General features: G+C 34.8%; 2 protein-coding genes across 2 annotated transcripts; both read right to left on the reverse strand.

Annotated features, from left to right (window-relative positions):
- Window positions 1-6,612: 6,612 nt before the first annotated feature.
- LOC139427250 (uncharacterized) lies at window positions 6,613-7,545 on the reverse strand. The gene has a single exon (XM_071188300.2). It carries the CDS (start codon window positions 7,543-7,545, stop codon window positions 6,613-6,615), a length of 933 nt encoding a protein of 310 aa, XP_071044401.2.
- Window positions 7,546-7,620: 75 nt separating this feature from the next.
- On the reverse strand, window positions 7,621-10,855 carry LOC147806201 (uncharacterized). The gene is made up of 2 exons (XM_087149587.1): window positions 9,497-10,855; window positions 7,621-9,402 (listed from the first exon to the last, which is right to left on the reverse strand). Exons 1-2 carry the CDS (start codon window positions 10,853-10,855, stop codon window positions 7,621-7,623), a joined length of 3,141 nt encoding a protein of 1,046 aa, XP_087005713.1.
- Between the last annotated feature and the right edge of the window lie 9,851 nt (window positions 10,856-20,706).

Here is a 20,706-nt window from a genome sequence, read left to right on the forward strand (position 1 = left end):
AAATAAATCCCCTCAGTTTTTTATGTTTTCTGAGCGAATCATACGAGAAACAAAGTTATCTGAAGCAGAAAAAACAATCAGAAAAGTAGCTTATGGTCGTATATGTTTTTGTAAAATACTTCGAAATACTACTTTCTTTAAGCGAAAATGCCCTCTGAAACATTTTTTAAAAATATACAAGTTACTACTTTATATGTTAACTATAATGCTTAGTTGCTCTTAGTTTTTAACAAAATTTAAAATATTTTATAAGTACTTAAGCTAGTACGTAATGCCTTTCAATTAAAGTGGACTTGTTTCCTCTACACTGTAAAAAAAAATTCTATGTAAATACGGAGCAAAGCCCCCCGTTGAGATAGCCGACAGAGTCCGTAAAAAACCTTTAAACTTTAACTATTTAACTATTAAGCCATCTGGACATTCTGTGCTTAAAAAAATGAAGAAAAGGGTATCCAAAAGTAGTAAAATGAACAAGTTTTAAATTACATTAAAAAAAAGCAGTATGCTTTTGGGTTTTTCTTCGAGTTTAAATCGGTGAAAGCTAATATCAATTGTAAATAGAATTAATATCTTACTGAGGCTAACACTCAGCAGTTGAGGCTTCACTCTACTCGAAAAGTACTCCAATACTCTACAGTAATACACTAATGGCCATAATTTCACGAAAATTTACCATTTAATTTGAAAAGCGGGTCTTTGTTCGTGAAATTTTACAATAAATGCATTTTAAATAATATATTTTTGACAGTATATATTAATTTTAACAAATTTTTTGTTATAGATTCCTGAAATTTAGAAATTCAGTCTCTTTAAATGTAAAAATTATATTCCAATATGCATGTTTTATATTGTTCTGTAACATGTCCTTAACAAGTATATGAAAATACAAAAAAAAACTCTATTATTTTATCGGATTTCAGACTTCTAATTCAAGTTTCAAGCTAATATCAAAAACTACTGAACGCAAAAGACTTTGCTTTTAAATTTAAGTAAACGAAACTTAAGAATATACACTATTATTTCAACTGTTTGCAGACTTTTATTTCGGTTTGCATGCTATCTAGGAAATCAAAAACTATTGAGCATACTAAAAATTAATTTTTAACTTTGAGCAAAACCTAAAAATCTACTCTATTAATAATTTCTGCTCGCCGACTTCTACTTCGGGTTATGAGCTATCTAAGAAACCAAAAAACTATTTAACACAGAAAAGATCAATGTTTACATTTTTTTATTTTTTTTTAATAACAGTTTTTGAACACCGACCAAATATTGGGTTTATGACCACTAATGTTCACTTCCCTATCCTTGTAATTTTGAACCTAATCCAGAAGACAAGGGAACGCCAGGATAAAACATCGGGTGAAATTCGCCTTCGCTTAAATTTGAGCAAAGCATAATATTATACTTCAACTGCTCTTAGACTTCCATTTCAGGTTATAAGCTATCTAAGAAACCACAAACTTTTATACGCAAGAAAATATGTGTAAGTTTAAGCAAATCACAAGAAAATACTTAATTACTTTAACTCTCGACTTCTAATTCGGGTTTTAAGTTATCGAAATTTCTGGACACAAAAAAATTCTTCATTTAAATTAGAGTAAGCAAAACGAAACACACATAATAAAAATTGCTTAATTTTAGTAGATGCCTGGAAACCTGTTTTATATTCAACAAACTTCTGCTTTTTGTTAGAAATATCTTTTAAATAATCATTCCATCGTTCGAAAATTTTAATATAATCTTTCAAAAATATTTTTTGCCCTTATCTTGCTTATACAGTTTCCACCCAAACAGCTTTTCAAATACTTTAAAAAAGAATTTCAGAAAATTTAATTATTTTTAAACCTTCTTTCAACATCTTTTTAGTTCCCGTAAAATGTCGAGTTTTTCCTTTTTATATTTTTAGGATAATATGCACTTAAATAAAAAAAAGTTCCAGAAATAAACCACATTTTTTTTAAATCTTGATATGAAAAGTAAGTTCAGTTTTTCTTTTATATTTCAATATAAATTGCAAAATTGCTTTTTTCCCTTCAATATTTAAATTTATTTGCTTTTATCAATTATTTTTATCGCAGAAAAACGTGATGCTTTAACGTGTAAAAGCATAGGTTTTAAGAAAAATTTATGTTTTGTTAATAAAATATTATTTTTATACATTAAATTTAATGAGATTTTTGCTGTTTCCTCAAGTTCTAACTTTCTTACAAGTTCAAAAATTCGAAATTTGTAATATTTATTTAGAAGGATGTGGGAAATTATCTCATAAGTGTGTCAGTTTTTATTTTATATATATATATATACATATATCTTTATCTATATATATAAAAATCTCTTGTCACAGTTTTAGTGGTTAAACTCCTCCTAAACGGCTCGACCGATTTTGATGAAATTTTATATGTATATTCAGTAAGTCTGAGAATAGGTTTATAACTATTTTTTTTTCATTTTTTGGACATATTTAACGTATATTTTAAATATATCTTTATTTAAACGATTCCAAACTAGACATAGAAACATAATTAATCAAAAGTAACATTCACGCACGTTGCAACAAGTCATATTAAACTGTAATACTTATGCTCGCCCTTAAAAGAAGAGCATTAAATATATTTGCAAGCATGTGAATAAAGGCAGTATATAATATGGCAGTATTTCGAGTTGAAAATACTAATGTGACTGCTCTTCCAGTGAATAACAACGACGAAATAACGCTGTACCAAATTGGCCGGTCCATCAGCTCCAATGAAGCTGTTTGGCGTAACTTTGGATTCCCAATTCATGATCCAACCGTTAGTCATTTAGCCGTCCATCTTGAAAACGGTCAGAGCGTATATTTCACGAACGAGACAGCGATTGACCGAGCTATAAATCCACCAAAAACTACACTAGTCGAATTTTTTTGAATTGTGTAATCGTGCGGATGCTTTTGGTGCCTTTGCATGGACATTACTCTACTCAGAAGTACCATACTATTTCACATGGGCTCAAACAAAAAAAATGGACACCCCGCAATCAAGGCACACCGGTTGATGCATGTCCCGGTTTATTCAAATCAAAGCCTTGGGGAGAGTACAGTCAACCCAAGGCATATTGAGTGCTTTTATTGTCGACTGTTGTTGGTCAATGTCACCGGCTAATTGTCAATTCAAGATATACGTAAAGTCGATGAACATCAGCATCCATCGTATAAAGATGCATGCCTTGCACTCGGCTTGCTGGAAGACGACAACCAGTGGGAATGTATGCTTGCTGAGACTGTACCGCAAAACAAATTCGTCTACTATTTGCTATAGTATTAACTACATATCCTCCTGTCCGTATAGAAACGTTATGGGATAATCACAAAGATTCGATGACTGATGATATACGGTATCAACATCGCACACGTTGCAACGATCTAACGATAGCATTCAGCGATGCTATGTACAATGAAGCACTGATTGCTATTGAGGATCTTTGCATTATTATTGCCAACGTGCCACTCAGTCATTTCGGTATGCCTTCACCAAATTGAAGTGCATCTGATTTATTAAACAATGACATGAGAACTTCAATACAATACGATAGAAATGACAACGATTGTTACTCGCAATATTTCACTAATGAATGAGGAACAAAGGAACATTTATGACCGCATTATGCTCGCTGTTTCGGCAGGACAAGGAGGATTTTTTTTTTGGATGCACCAGGTGGAACTGGCAAAACACTTATTATATCGCTAATTCTCGCTGAAATACGATCAAATAATGGCATCGAGTTGGCCATTTCATCATCTGGAATTGTGGCAACTTTATTGGATGTAGGCAGAACAGCTCATTCAGTATTTTAGCTGCCACTAAATATTTAAAACAATTCAGATGCAGTGTGCAACTTAAAAAAGCAATTGTCTATGGCCACAGTGTTGAAACACTGTAAAATTATCATCTGGGATCTATCACTATGGCACACAAACATTCGCTTGAGGCGTTGAACAGGACATTGAAAGATATAAAAAAGAATGAAAAATTATTTGGCGGCTCTCTCTGTTACTCCCTTCAGGTGATTTCAGACAAACACTTCCCGTCATTCCGCGTTCAACGTACGCTGATGAGATCAATGCTGGTCTGAAATCATCTCCACTGTGACGTAATGTTGAAAAAGTTCAACTAAAAGTAAATATGCGCGTCCAAATGCTTCAAAATCTATCTGCTCAAACATTCTCAAAACAATTGTTAGATATCTGTGGTGGAAAAGTTGCTAAGGATGAGACTGGATGCATAAAATTACCGGACGATTTCTGCACAATCATTGATTCACAAGATGCTCTCATTATAACCTAATATTTCTCGATGTACACACACAATACATTCATCATGAGTGGCTGGCAGAAAGGGCGATTTCAGCAGCAAAAAACGTGAACGTCAAGGAAATGAATCTACAACAGTTATTGCCAGGTAACTTGGTGGCATATATATATATATCCGTTGATGCAGTTCGCGATCACATTGAAGCTGCAAATTTTTCAACAGTTTTAAACTAATTGGATTTACCAGGCATACCACCGCATAATTTAGTACTCAAAGTTGAATCTCCGGTTATTTAGCTTCGTAATTTGAACCCACCATGGCTGTGCAACGACGCGCAATTAGTCATTAAAAAATTAATGAACAACGCTATCGAAGTTATTATTTTAAGTGACAAATTCCGGGGTGAAAGTATATTACTTCCACGAATCCCTATTATACCCACAGATGTGCCAATTCAATTTAAACGCATTCAGTTCCCCATTACATTGGCCCTTGCAATGACAAGGCCAAACAATGTCCGTTTCTGTCTTAGGTTTGAGCCCACCATGTTTTTCACACGAACATACGTGGCATGCTCTCGAGTGGGCAAACCATCAGGTTTATTTGTGTTAGCTAAAGATGGAATGACAAAAAATATTATACACTAAATTGCACTAAAAGATTAATATTGTTGACTAATATTTTCGGAATTCGTTGTATATATAATTCATAAAAAAAAGTTACAATAAATTAAAAAAAACTATTATTTGGTGTATTGTTATTTTCACATTCTGTCATCGTTCACAGCGCTCCATGCCTCTTCCACTCATATACCACTCATATAAGATATATTTTCATACTCTAGAAATAAGAAATAATTCATATGGCAAAACAACGTTTGCCGGGTCAGCTAGTCTATACATAATAATAAGCGCAGCTGTGTGTGTGTCTGTTTGTCTGTCTGTCTGTAATCACAATATCTCGCCCCAGGAGCCTCGCCCAGACACGAAACTCGGCACATAATTGTGTTTTGACATAATGAAGAAGTATTTTTTTTCTTTTTCAAAAATTTGGATTAGTTTTTTAGTTATCAGCCATTTTGTAAGAAAATCTATGCTTTTTCGTCTTCAAAGAGCCATATTCAAAAAACTATTAAAAAATGCATATACTTTTCTCCACTCTTATAAACGTATGCTAATGCGAACCTTACAATTGAAATATTAATTTTCGACTACTTAAACCAATAATATACGAAGGAATTAATAATTTAATTGTAAGGTTCGCATTAGTTTACATTTATCAAAGTGGAGAAAAGTTTAACTTTTGTATTAAAAATGTGGCAACATATTCGATGCGTAAATAGAACGCTTCGCTTTGATATATTTGTCGCTGTTCATAATTGTTATAATAAGTTTTTCTTCTTCTTTCTACGCTGTATATTTTTTTTTCTTAAGCGAAGACGATAATTTTTGTAGCGATATAGAAATAGAAATTGATACCATAAAAAATTAATTCGTTTTCGTGTTCTTTTCATGTATTTAGCATTTTAGTTTTTTTTTTCTTAAGCGTTGTAGCTATATAATATATAAAATAGGAATTTAAAACAAAATTGCAGGACAGGAACACTTTAATTGTCCACTAATCTTCAGATTTCCTGCTATGTTTCAAAAAACTTTATTTGTGAAAACCTTTAGCGAGGCGGACAGCTAGCCGCCTTAGCCGGCTAGTATAATGAAAGAAGAGAGTGAAATGATAACAAATAGCCAATTGTTGAGTACGGCAAGAAATATACCCTATTTCTTCCACTCCTATATTTTATTAAACAAAAATTCTTAAAAGAAAATACAAAATTTCAACATATTTCTAAAACATAAACTCGAGTTCCATTGTATAAGTCAAAAGTTATTGGAGACAAAATAAAACGCTTTCACCTAACTCTCCATTATACAAAACCTATCCAATTCTTATTTCAAAACGTAACAATCCTCCCACCGTTTTGATTGGAGGTTTACTTTACTAATCAAAACTAATTATATTTCTATGAGTAAAATGAATAAAAATTATAATGTTAAAAATACTGTTCCGAAAGTCCAAGTTTTTCAGCTCAAAAGTTTAATTGGCACTTTAATAAGTCTTCCACTTCTCGTTCTTACTGTTTTTCCAACTACCTGCAAGTCCTTCTCTGGTTTATTCTTGCATGCTTCATTATTTATTAGATTAGGTTCAGTGGGTGAGGAAATTTCGAGTGGGAAAATCTTCTGCGCAGGCCTGACGAGTTCACAGGATGAAGTTTTAAGGCGAACCACTCGTACTTGCCCATCTTTACCAGGAAAAACATCTATTATTCTGGCCATAAAGTTCTTTTTTTACCGTCAGTTTCGATTAAAACAATATCTCCTACTTTCAAAGGTTCAATCGGTTTACTCTTTGATGGTCGTTGTAATAATTGCCCAAGGTACTCACTTCTAAATCTTTCTCTTAAAGCATTGCGCAAATTTTGCTGGTACCTTAATCTTTTATTCAAATTTACTTGATCAAGTTGATCTAAATCTGGCACTCCGACATCATCTATTTCTTTCAAGAACATAGCTGGCGTCAATGGAATGAGTTCATCCCCTTGTTCTGAGACATAAGTGAGAGGTCTAGAATTTATTGTTGTCTCACAATCACAAAGGACGCTCGTCATTTCTTCATAATTTAAAGCTGATTGACCTAAAACCCTACGAAGAAGTTTTTTAACCATCTGCACCATTCTTTCCCAAAATCCTCCCCACCATGGGGAAGCAGGAGGATTAAAGTTCCATTGAATCCTATTCACAGATGCTTCAATTTCGATCACTTTCCAATCCAACGATTTAAATAGGTTGTTAGCTCCTGTAAAATTGGTGCCATTATCGCTATAAATAACTTTCGGTCTTCCTCGTCTGGCTATAAATCGTCGTAAACCAAGCAAAAAACTTTGTGTTGATTGAGAAGTTATCAATTCCAAATGGATGGCTCTGTAGACAGCACATGTAAATATAATTATCCATGCTTTACATTTTTCTCTAAGCATCAAAGGTCCCGCCAAATCTATTCCTGTTATTTCAAACACCAATGCATTTTTGACTCTGTTTTCAGGTAACACTCCTGGATTGCATTCGATCCTCGTAGTTTGGTGTCTTTTACATCTCACGCAACGAGCTAAAACTTTGCGAATCGTCTTACGAGATCTTATAATCCAGAATCGTTCTCTTAATTTAGACATCAATATCTGAATCCCCGCATGGCACATACTTTTGTGCATGTAAAAAATCATGAATTCCACAAGTTTATGTGTGCTTGGCAGCAGTATAGGACTGATAAAGCTTTAAAGGTCTTTTCTTTCAGTTAACTTGGTGCTTACTCTTAAGATACCTTCTTTGTCTTTAAAGACGCATAAAGATTTTAACCTTGCGATATCTTCGTCATTAAATGACTTTTGCTGAATCTGCTTCATTAATACTTTTTCAGCCTCATTCAATTCGTACAATTTCAGCTCGCCAATCTCTCGTTCAGTTCTTGTTTTCTGAGCATTTTTGAGGAATCTTAGAATCCATGCCGTCATTCTTAAAATTTTTAAGTAACTCGAAAAATATGCTAGCATCCATGAATTTTCAGTGTTCTCGCAGGTAAGAGTTGCCACAACGGTTTTTCTCTGCTCTAAGTATATTTCCTCTTCATTTTCTATTGGGGTTGAATTAGGCCACTCTTCTTTAGACTTGGACAACCAAAGTGGGCCCTCCCACCATTTAGTTTCCAGAAGCTTTGAAACAGTGCATCCCCTAGATGGCAAGTCAGCAGGATTACTAATACCAGGAACATGTCTCCAATCCTTGGGATCACTACATTCACGTATTTTCTTCACTCTGTTACAAACGAATGTTCCCCAGGGTAGGTCATTCTTCTTAATCCAGAACAAGGCAGTTGTTGAATCCGTCCAATAATATGTTTCATTTATTTCCAGAGTTAAACTTTTCGTGACGAATTCAGATAACTTAGCTCCAATATAACAAGCTAATAATTCAAGTCTTGGAATCGTAATTTTTCGCAGTGGAGAAACTCTTGACTTCGCCTGTAAAAGTTGCACTTTTATTTCATCTTGCGATTCATTTCTACGAAAAATGGCAGTTGCGTACGAATATTTTGAAGCGTCAGCAAAAACATGCAAACTACTGGGAATTCTATTAACTGCTGTTGCTTGGCGAGGAATTCTCACTGATGATAATAAAGATAAATCCTCAAGCCAAACTAAGAATTCCTTTTTCAAATCTTCTGTTAATTCGGTATCCCAACTTATTTTTTCTTGCCAACTTTTTTGCAGAATTAATTTTGGTATCAATGTGACTGGACAACTAAATCCAATTGGATCAAATATTCTTTGAGCCACAGATAACACTGTACGCCGTGTGATTGGCATATCTTTCATCTTCATTTTTGGTACATCACAAAACAAGGAATCTTCTCGTTTGTTCCACAGTAATCCAAGTACTTTAGTTACTTCCTCTTTTTCTTCATCTTCATCATTATGTATTTTCGTATGCTCCCAGCATCTTAAGTCAAATTTTCCTTTGCCCATTATTTCTGTCGATTTATTGATGAAGTTCCGCAATTCCTCTTCAGTATTCACAGAAGTGACACAATTATCCACATAAAAGGAATATAATAACTTCTTGGCAATTTCAGAGTCAAACTGTCTCAAATGAAATTTGATAACTGCTCCAAGCAGAAACGGACTGCAGTTTACCCCGAACACAACACGACAATGTCTGAAAAGTTTTATTTTTGTTTTATTATCATCCTTCCACCACAAGAAACGTAAGTAGTCACGATCTTTATCATTTACTGAAATTTGAAGAAAGGCACCTTTTATATCGGAAATTACCCCAATGCTGTTTTCTCTAAATTTTAGAATTATCACGGGTATCAGTTTCAGCAAATTTGGCCCCTTGGCTAAGCAATCATTTAATGAAAAAGATCCTTTCTGTTTGGCAGATGCATCAAAAACGGGTCTCACCGGAGTTGTCAAGCTGTTTTTAAAAACTGCTCGGTGAGGAAGGTAATGTGCACTATTGCCTTTAAGTTGTTCAGGGACTTCTTCTATAACACCTTCCTTACACCAATTTTCAAAAATTGCATTGTAGTCGAAAAACTTATTAGCTTCGTTAAGTTTTGTTGTAGTTGATAGTAATCTTTTTTTCGGCTACTTTTCTATTGTCAGGCAAGATGTTGGCTTCTTTGATCCATGGCAAATGAATTTCATACCGCCCTTCAGAATTCAATTTAACTGTTCTTTCGAAGTGCACTTGGACTGCGTCCTCTATTTCCTTTTGATCTTTTATTTCACATGCATCTGTTATACCTATTGCTTCAAGCTTCCAAAGGTTTTCTATGTCAGTGGTCTGAGTTAATAGAGAAATCAAAACATTCGAAAGATTGGCGTCAATTACTGAGGGTTTCATTTTCCCCATAATGACCCATCCTAAATAAGTCTCTACTGCAGTTAAACCACACGCCAAATTGCACACTTTCCCAGTGTAAAGAGTTCCTGCTTCATCGGCTCCAATTAATAACTCAATAGGCTGTCGATGATTCCCAATATCCCTAAGTGAGATGCCCTTCAGTACCATTTCCTGCATCCAAGGTCCATCATGAAGTCGTGGAACAAAACTGCAAATTTTATGTTGATCCAAAACATGCATATTACAACTATAACTATTTTTCAAATCGGTAACTTTAATAGAAAAAAGATTATGAATTTCGCTGCTTGATTTTGACCCTCCAAATAAGCTATGAATCAATGTTTGAGTATCAATTTGGCGAAATTTCAGTTCCTCAACAGTGCTCTTCAGAATATATGAGCGTTGAGAGCCAGTGTCAATTAATGCTCTTATAGCACGTTTTCCTTCCTTACTCTCAATATTTACCATTAAAGTTTGAAGGAATATCTCTCCAGAACAGCAAGAATTCGCAAGTATTACATTTTGGCATTCACTCGAATCAATTACTTTTTCATCTTTTACTTCGTGCTTGTTTGGCGATAATTCTGCACACATGATCGACCAATGTCTCTTAGCACAAATTAGACATTTAACACTTGATTTGCAATATTTTGCTTTATGTCCAAACTTAAGACATATAAAGCAAGCTTTCTTATTCTTAATTAGTTCTTGCTTCTCATGGTAAGCCAATTTGGCTGCCGTAAAACAATCTTTACTCTCGTGGTTTTTGTCGCAAAATACACACCTTTTATCTACCACAGTCCTCGAGCTTTTACTTCCAGAAAATAACTCATTTGCTGTTGGTATAAATATATCAGCTTCAGTCTTCTTTTCTTTCTTAGTACCAGCAGCAATAAATTTGAATCCAGTTCTCACTAAAGAAATTCGTTGTTCTCCTTCCCCTTCGTTTCTCAGAAACAATAGCAGTTGCTTCAATTTTTCACAATACGTATTTTCTTGAACCTTTGTTGTTGAATAACTCCTTAACCAAACTCTTAAAATCTCTTCGGGAATGCACGATTCAACCAAAGGGAATAACATTGCTGCGTATTTGTCACTGGTCATACCTATTGACTCTAAAGAACGAAGGTAGGATTCCAATTTATCGTATAAATGAGTTACATTTATTCTTCTCGGTTGTTCTGTGGCATTTTTAATAACTAGACTCAATAATTCTCTGACATAAAATTCAATTAATAATTCTTCACCACCAAATCTATTTTTTTAAGCATTCAATAACCTTATCATAATTGTCAGCAGTGGCGGGGAAACTCTCCACGATTTCTCTAGCTCTGGAACCAACTACGGTTGCTTGATATAAATAATGGAATTTATCTTCTTTTTCCATTTCTAGGTCATCGTGGATACGCTTAAACTGATTCCAGAATGTAAGCTGTGGGGTTGATTGGTATCTTTGTTAGAGTCCCCACTTAAACTCTAAAAAGAAATATAACTCTAGGAAAGCGTTCCACATGAAAATGTTTCCGAGAACGGGTTATAGGTTTCTTCATGAATAACACTAAGTTTAAGTAAATAACTATCTTTATTAACATTTAGGAAAACTTGTAAATTTAACTAAAACATTCGAACATATATAAAACTTAACCACTTTAACATTGAAGCAGCATAGAAATAAACTGCGAAAAGGTAACCGGCGAGAACATGCCGGATTGCTAGCTAGAACCGACGGGGAGAGAGAGAGCGATCTGTGAGGATGCGGCCAAGTTATATCCAAAACATACTGTGCGCATTTTGCTGATTTCGCCCTTCACGCATATCTCCATTCAGGTATGAGGTTTACGTCAATTATCGGCTGCGAGCGACGCAGTCCAACGTCAGAGATTCGTAATTCGGACTTTGCATTTCAGACCGCAACGCCACAGGTACTCCCCCTCCAGTCTGAAAGACGAAAAAAAACAATTACAACAATGTAACAGTAACCATGTATGCAGTTATAACCATAAAATTGTGCATGCAACCATAACACGATATGCAAGCATTAAGGTAATAAAAAATGGACAGTGCGTTTTGAACGGAGTTCTCTGGCATTGTCAACTCCACTCAAAATGTAAGCTGGTTTTAGGCGGTTAATACCTATGTTGACCTCTTTATCTTTGATTTTGAGCTTATAAAATTTTTCATTTCGCTGTAACACTTCATAAGGTCCATCGTATGGTTGCTGTAAGGGCTTGCGCACGCAGTCTTGTCTAACAAAAACATGACTTGTCGATAGTAAATCCTTATGCACAAAAATGTCTTTGTGGCAGTGGCGAGATGTTGGAGCAGGACGCAATCTGTTCATATATTCCCGTAAAACCTTTAGGAAATCATGATACTGTGGTAAATCAGTTGTATGGCATCTAAAAAATTCTCCAGGCAGTCTTAAAGAACAGTCGTAAACTAACTCTGCTACTGAAACGCCGATATCAGGCTTCAAACTGGAACGAATGCCCAAAAGAATTACTGGTAGAACTTCACTCCAGCGATCAGTAGAGTGACATTTGATAGCGTTCTTGAGTTGCCGGTGAAATCGCTCTACGATTCCGTTTGATGCGGGATTATATGCTGTGGTGCGTCTCTTTTCGCACCCAAGAAATCGAGCCAATTCTTGGAACTGATTGCCTTCGAACTGTGTGCCTTGATCGGACACTATTACATCTGGTACTCCGAAGCGAGCTATCCACCCAGAAAAGAAATTCTCAGACACTGTATTTGCTGTCTGGTCTGGCATTGGAAATGCTTCTGGCCATCGACTATATCTGTCAACACATGTCAGACAATACCTGTATCCTTTAGATGGAGGTAATGGACCTACTATATCTATGTGGACATGACTGAAACGACATCGTGGAAGAGGATAAATACCAGGTTCAGACTTTGTGTGTCGTTGAACCTTAGACTTCTGACACTGCAAGCAGGATTTTGTCCACTCCGAGACGTCTTTTTTTAAGGAATGCCAGACAAATCTTTGTCGGATCAAGTCAACAGTTGACTGCACTCCTGGATGAGATAAGTTATGAAGATTTTCGAAAACTACTTTTCGAAATGCTTGAGGTACGTAAGGGCGTACCTTGCCAGTGGACGTGTCACACCATAGTTCTAAACCATCTGGCGTGAATACGAAAGGTTTGAGCTTCAAAACCTCTGATTGTCTAGCCTCATGCAACTCATCCCCAGAAGACTGTGCACGTGCCATTTCCTCATAATTAATATTATCAGATATATGAATTTCAGAAACTCTGGAAAGTGTGTCTGTCACTAAATTTTCGTTTCCCGAAATGAAACGTATATCTGTAGTAAATTGAGAAATGTATTCGAGGTGTCTTACTTGTCGAGGCGAGTTATTACCATTATTTTTACAAAACGCGTACGTCAATGGCTTGTGATCAGTATAAACGCAAAATTTTCGTCCTTCTAACATATGTTTAAAATGCCTTACAGAGCTATAAATTGCAAGTAACTCACGATCATATGTACTATAGTTACGTTCCGTAGTTGTAAGTTTGCGTGAAAAAAACGCTAAAGGTTGTACAATATCGTTATCAATCTGTTGCAAAACTGCTCCAATGCCAATATCTGAAGCGTCTACCATTAATGTAATTTCCGCATTGACTATCGGATGCGCTAATGTTACCGCATTCGCAACGGATTCTTTACAAGCGTCGAAAGCTTTAATGTTTGCCTCTGACCAAGTGATCGGAGTTTTATCCCTTTTCTTCTTAGTTTTACAAAGATCGTGTAGGGGGGACTGAATAGTAGCAGCGTTTTTTAAAAATCTATGATAGAAATTTAATATAGCTAAGAAACGGCGCAATTCCTCAACAGTCTTTGGCAAGGGAAAATTTTGAATAACAGTTACTTTATCAGGTAGAGGTGAAATACCTTGAGTATTAACAAGAAATCCCAAGAATTGTAACTCCTTTTGGCCGAACACGCATTTTTCGACGTTTAAAATAATACCGAACGAGTTCAACCGCTCGAAATCTTGTTCCAATTGCATCATATGCTCACTTTCAGTTGCGGAAGCGACTAACACGTCATCTAAATATGCATAACAAAAATCTAATCCGCGTAGAATTTGATCAATAAACCTTTGAAAAGTTTGCGCTGCGTTTGATAATCCAAAACACATGCAATTGTATTCGTAAAGACCAAAAGGTGTTATTACCGCACTTTTAGATTTCGAATCCGCGTCTAATGGAATCTGGTGGTAAGCTTTTACCAGGTCAATTTTTGAGAATATAGTTTTACCAGCTAAGCCAGATGAAAAATCCTGAATATGCGGTATGGGATAACGATCCTCTAAAGTGACCGAATTTAACTTTCGATAGTCACCGCATACCCGCCATTCATCATTCTTTTTTTTTAACTAAATGAATGGGACTAGACCATGGGCTATTTGAAGGAGAAACTATACCCTGTTCTATAAGAATGTCAAACTCTTTTTTAGCTGCTTTAAGTTTGTCTGGGGCTAAACGACGAGCCTTTGCACAAACCGGTGGACCTCTTGTAATGATAGAATGAGTAACATTGTGCTTTTTAGGACTCTTTAGAAAAGATTGATTTGTAATACCGGGAAATTTTGACAAAAGTCTATGATACTCAGTATTTCCGCAAATCGTAGTTAAACCTAACGATTTTCCGCGAACCCGTGTACCCTTAGCTGAAAATCTCGAAGTACTATCAATCAATTTCGATTTTTTATGTCAACCAATAAATCAAAAAATTCTAAAAAATCTGCACCCAAGATAGGTCGCACTACATCAGCAATAACAAACTTCCATTTGAATTGCCTTTTTAAACCAAAATCTAACGTTAATCTACGAAAACCGTATGTGTTTATTTTTGTTCCGTTCGCAGCGTAGATTGCTATCTCCATAGTCGGTTGCTTATGAATGTGTGGGTCGCGTGGAAAAACTGAAATTGACGCGCCAGTATCAACTAGAAAATTAAAACCTAATTTTCGGTCAAATATGTGGAGGCGACTGAACTTTAACCCACTATCTGTCGTCACCGAAACAGCAGCGGAATTCAGTTTTCCGAGTATGAACATTTACCGACACATTTTTTAGCATTTTTACCAAATTTAAAATGGTACCAACAATACTGTTTTTCCGAAGTTTTATTGACATTATTCGAATTCGAACGAGGCCTAGAACCAGACCGTTGACGAAATTTACTTCCATTGTAGCTTTTTTGTCGAAAAGTCAATTTTTCAACTTTTTTGGAAAGTTCAGAAATTTGAGATTGTAACTCTTTTAAATCAACGGAAGAAATATTATGTTCTGTACTTGAAGTACCGAAACAAGAAACTTCGTTTATTTTATCCGCGATTTGAGCCAAATCATCAAGTTTATCTTTACTAATTGATAGTATTTGCTGAATATTAATAGGGAGTCGCTGAATAAACAATGTTTTTAACACATCGTCAGATATTTGACTACCAGCTAACGATCTCATTTCATGTAATAGTTGTGTTGGTTTTTTATCACCTAAATACAATTCCTGTAACAAAGTCCTCAATCGCGAACTTTCGGACTGTGTAAAACGTTTTACAATACGTTCCTTAAGAACCGTGTATGGATTATCTGTAGGTGGAACCTCAACGATATCTTTTACGTAGGAAAGAACTTCCATATCTAACGCTGCAACGACGCAGTGGAATTTTGTTAATTCTTTTTCAATTCCCGACATCACAAAATTTGATTCTACTTGAAGAAACCATAAATTTATTTCGGTTTTCCAAACGGGTGGAGCTCGAAATGCAACTCTGGCTATTTCGTTTTCAGCCATTATACTATCAAGTTAACAATTTAAATGCCTTTGAAAATGTATTAAAAACTAGTACATTATTCAAGAAAAAATATGAATAGTTTACGAAAGCATTAATTCATATTTACATTGTACTTTATGAATTCAGAATCAAATTGTTTACAAGTCCATGAGAATTCAATTAAATTCAATACGTTAAAATTTAAATTTCACTAGTGTATAGAAACATTAAAACCTATAAAAATGGCACATGCACAGCTCTGAAAAAGAGAAACATTAACCAAGAAGTAACTACTCACTGCGTACCAGGTAGGCCAGCCAAGTTCAAGAAAAACAGTAATCCATAATTACACACATTCTTTGATTCAGAAGGGTGTCACAACTTCTAAGTCCAGGTCACCACTTGTGGGGTTGATTGGTATCTTTGTTAGAGTCCCCACTTAAACTCTAAAAAGAAATATAACTCTAGGAAAGCGTTCCACATGAAAATGTTTCCGAGAACGGGTTATAGGTTTCTTCATGAATAACACTAAGTTTAAGTAAATAACTATCTTTATTAACATTTAGGAAAACTTGTAAATTTAACTAAAACATTCGAACATATATAAAACTTAACCACTTTAACATTGAAGCAGCATAGAAATAAACTGCGAAAAGGTAACCGGCGAGAACATGCCGGATTGCTAGCTAGAACCGACGGGGAGAGAGAGAGCGATCTGTGAGGATGCGGCCAAGTTATATCCAAAACATACTGTGCGCATTTTGCTGATTTCGCCCTTCACGCATATCTCCATTCAGGTATGAGGTTTACGTCAATTATCGGCTGCGAGCGACGCAGTCCAACGTCAGAGATTCGTAATTCGGACTTTGCATTTCAGACCGCAACGCCACAAAGCCAATCCTTAATGTCACCTCCGAATTGTTTCAATTCAATCTTGGGTAACTTTAATTTTCGTCTGCTTAGCTTTGGCGACGAACTAAAGGAAGCCAAGGAAGGTTCAACTTTTTTATTGAAATAGTCTGCAATTTTTACGCGAGCGAGATCCATTTTTTCATTATACTCTTCTGTACTTGTATGTTCCATTTCAAATTCTTCATCAGTTTCAAACTCTTTTCCTAGTACTTTTGAATCGAAATCATTTAATATTCCATAGAGCCGTTCTAACGTGGCACTTTTAAATTTTAATACTTCATCATCTGGTAACTCTTTATTTAATTCTTCAAATAAAGTATTAAACGTTTTGGTAAAGGAAGCTCTAGTAGCTCTGCGTTTTCTTAATATTGCATCCATTCCTTTATCACGTCCGGGTCACCACAATGTTGAGTACGGCAAGAAATATACCCTATTTCTTCCACTCCTATATTTTATTAAACAAAAATTCTTAAAAGAAAATACAAAATTTCAACATATTTCTAAAACATAAACTCGAGTTCCATTGTATAAGTCAAAAGTTATTGGAGACAAAATAAAACGCTTTCACCTAACTCTCCATTATACAAAACCTATCCAATTCTTATTTCAAAACGTAACACCAATCACAGAAGACTTGCGGTTAGTAACGCACAAAATAGCCAATTAAAATTGAGAACGCATGTGTGGGAAAAAGTAATAGTTTTTAATAATGCTGCTTGCTAAAATGTTAGGACTAAACTTACCAGATAAAGCTGAGTAACGATTTTTATTTTATTTTGAGTATGTCCAATGATGGTGTCACAGTTTTCCATTGTTCTCCGTGCATTTCTATTGGCCTAAAAATCACGTGTCACTAAGGACGATCCAGTTTTTCCTCATTCATTTCAATATTGCTTTGTTTGTCATCAGCATAAAGTTAAAAAAAAGTCGTAAAGGTATTGTTTTCCTTTAAATATTTTTGCATATCCCTAATTTAAAGTTATTTTCCAGTACTTCTATTATTAGCGAAAATATTAAATTATGGTTGTGAACTCATCAAATTTGTTTGTACAATATAATGCTATAAGAATATAAATCACTTCTGTTCACCAAGAGATCTAAACGTTTTTAATACTAATAGATAGTAATATTTGGACGTGGGAAGTAGAAGCACAAGCGTTAAGCAAACAGAATTCATTTCAGTATATATTATATGTTAAGGGAATAATTTTAACTTTAGTAGGAAAACTGTTTTCTGCCAAGAAAAGACAAGTATTGCGAAGGGGGTTGGTGGGCGGGAGCGAGAAGGGGGCGTAGCCCCCTAGTATATATATATATATATATATATATATATATATATATATATATATATATATATATATATATATATATATAAATCTCTTGTCACAGTTTTAGTGGTTAAACTCCTCCTAAGCGGCTGGATCGATTTTGATGAAATTTTATATGTATATTCAGTAGGTATGAGAATAGGTTTATAACTAATTTTTTTTTCATTTTTTGGACAGATTTAATGTATATTTTAAATATATCTTTATTTAATCATATTCCAATCCAAACTAGACATAGAAACCTGATAAATCAAAAAGTAATATTCACGCACGTTGCAACAATTCACTTTAAACTCTAATACTTATGCTCGCCCTTAAAAGAAGAGCATCAAATATATTTGCAAGTATGTGAATAAAGGCAGTGATATGGCAGTATTTCGAGTTGAAAATACCAATGTGACCGCTTTTCCAGTGAATAACAACGACGAAATAACGCTCTACCAAATTGGCCGGTACATCAGCTCCAATGAAGCTGTTTGTCGCAACTTTGGATTCCCTATTCATGATCCTACCGTTAGTCATTTAGCCGTCCATCTTGAGAACGGTCAGCGCGTATATTTCACGAACGAGACAGCGATTGACAGAGCTATAAATCCACCAAGAACTACACTCACCGAATTTTTTTGAATTGTGTAATCGTGCGGATGCGTTTGATGCCTTTGCACAGACATTACTCTGTTCAGAAGTACCACACTATTTCACATGGGCTCAAACAAAAAGAAATGGACTTCCCGCAAGCAAGGCACACCGATGAAGGCCGTTGTCCCGGTTTATTCAAATCAAACGCCTTGGGGAGAGCATTTACAGTCAATCCAAGGCAGACTTAGTGCTTTTATCTTCGAATGTTGTTGGTTAATGTCACCGGCTCATTGTCATTTCAAGATATACGTAAAGTCGATGGACATCAGCATCCAACGTATAAAGATGCATGCCTTGCACTCGGCTTGCTGGAAGACGACAACCAGGTAGAATTTTATTTCTTTATTTCAATTAGTAGCAAAATGTATGCTTTCTATATATTCCTTGCATTTATAAACTTAATTTATTATCTTTTTGATCCACTACTATTTTTAAAAAAAATTAAGCATATATATTAATATGTAATACTATTGTAGAAGTACGCATAAGCTTGATTTAAATACAGCGAATATTTCTGTCTAAAATTATAATTTAAATTCCGCTTAACTACCGCAGAGTAAAATAATCCTCAAAAGGATTAAAAGTTGGCAGGTTTGCAATAAGCAGTATCTCACTTCTCACGCAGTTTTCGGAAAAATTTCGGCCATTATTATTGTTTGTACATCGAACGCCGTTGTGACGTTTACAATTATCATTTCCGTGTAATTATTATTAATTTGCAGCGCTGTAAATATTAATAATAATTATTAATATTAAGAGTATTTCTACTGTATTATTCTGAAGGAAAAATATTGTGAAAGGTAGGTTAAGTAATAAAAGATAAATAAACACATTAATACTATGCTGTTTTTCATCATACATTTACAAATATCATTTTACTATTTAAGTGTTATTCTCAAGTAAATTTTTATTAATTTATTAATCTGCAGAGCTGTCATTATTCATTCCTATTTTATAAATAATTGATACAATTATTGATTTTAAGAGTAATTCTGCTCTGTTATTTCAAAAGAGAAATATCATGAAAAGTATGTTAAATTAAAAAAGTGTGTGTGTACTTATGTATATGCGTTAGAAGTTATACTTTTTTGGCGTATGGAAAAAAATTTTAAATAATAAAAATGCTGTAATGATCAAATATAAATATTAAAATCAATCAAAAAGGTATTATTTAAGTAAAAATATATATTTTTAATTAATTTCATTCTATGGCTAACTTTATCCTGTCGTTTTCTACGCGCGCAGCTCACAAAGTTTACTCTCATCCAAACGCTCCAAAAGAATTATAACTTAAATAAAATATAAATAAATACATAATACTTTTTTTCATCATTAAGTAATTTAATTTTTTTTAACAGCAAACAATGCCAAAACGACGTAGAGGGGCTTCTTTGGGCCGTAAAACATGTCAAGCTACATTCATGCAGAATGCAAGAGCCGAAAGAAACGCAGAACAAATCCAGCAAGACAATACTGATGCACGTGAGAGCATGGCACGATTGCATCAAGTAGAATCAGAAGATGCACGAGCTGACCGAAATGAAGAAAGAAGATTGGAACAAAGACGATCGCGCCGACTCACATTTAACAGACTAAGAGTAAATGAACAACAACGCCAACAGGCACATCGATCTTTTAACTCTCAGTCTTTCCTGCGCCTAGCATTCGAGTATGAGCCTAATGTTGAATATTATGCTCATTCAAAAGTCATAATTGGTGCTATGGACAAGGAATGCCTGCATTGCAATGCTCTTAAGTTGAAAAATGAGCCAGCCGGGATGTGTTGCTCATCAGGAAAGGTACAACTACATGTAATTGATACACCACCTGAACCATTAAAGGGTTTATTGTTTGGCACGAATCCAGATTCAAATGTGTTCCTGAAATCAATTCGGACATTCAATTCCTGTTTCCAAATGACATCATTCGGAGCAACAGAAATAGTTAAAAATAATACGGTATATGGTCAACAATTCAATTCAACATTTAAAGTCAAAGGTCAAATTTATCACAAAGTGGGCTCATTGCTGCCAATGCCAAACGAAGCGCATAAATTTTTGCAAATCTATTTCATGGGCGGCAAAGATGCGCGCGTAGACGCACGTTGTGAATACAATCACCTCAATTCATTTTTTGCCAAATGCATCGTTGGTGAGCTGGACGCTCTATTGAATGAGCACAATGAATTATTGAAAATATTCAAATCACACTTGCCTAAATTACAAAGTGATCATCACGCTATTGTCATCAGCCCTGATAAAACA

This window comes from Parasteatoda tepidariorum, chromosome 8 (assembly GCF_982258835.1).
Source record: "Parasteatoda tepidariorum strain Cologne lab strain chromosome 8, Ptep-v5.0, whole genome shotgun sequence".
Taxonomy (NCBI): Eukaryota; Metazoa; Arthropoda; class Arachnida; order Araneae; family Theridiidae; genus Parasteatoda; species Parasteatoda tepidariorum.

Excerpts from the sequence above, each read along its gene's own strand:
- LOC147806201 (XM_087149587.1), bottom strand. The coding sequence starts at position 10,855 with ATGACCAGTGACAAATACGCAGCAATGTTATTCCCTTTGGTTGAATCG. Across the intron at positions 9,403-9,496 it reads TCTTGCCTGACAATAGAAAA|GAAGGTGTTATAGAAGAAGT; the intron begins GTAGCCGAAAAA and ends AATTGGTGTAAG.
- LOC139427250 (XM_071188300.2), bottom strand. The coding sequence starts at position 7,545 with ATGTGCCATGCGGGGATTCAGATATTGATGTCTAAATTAAGAGAACGA.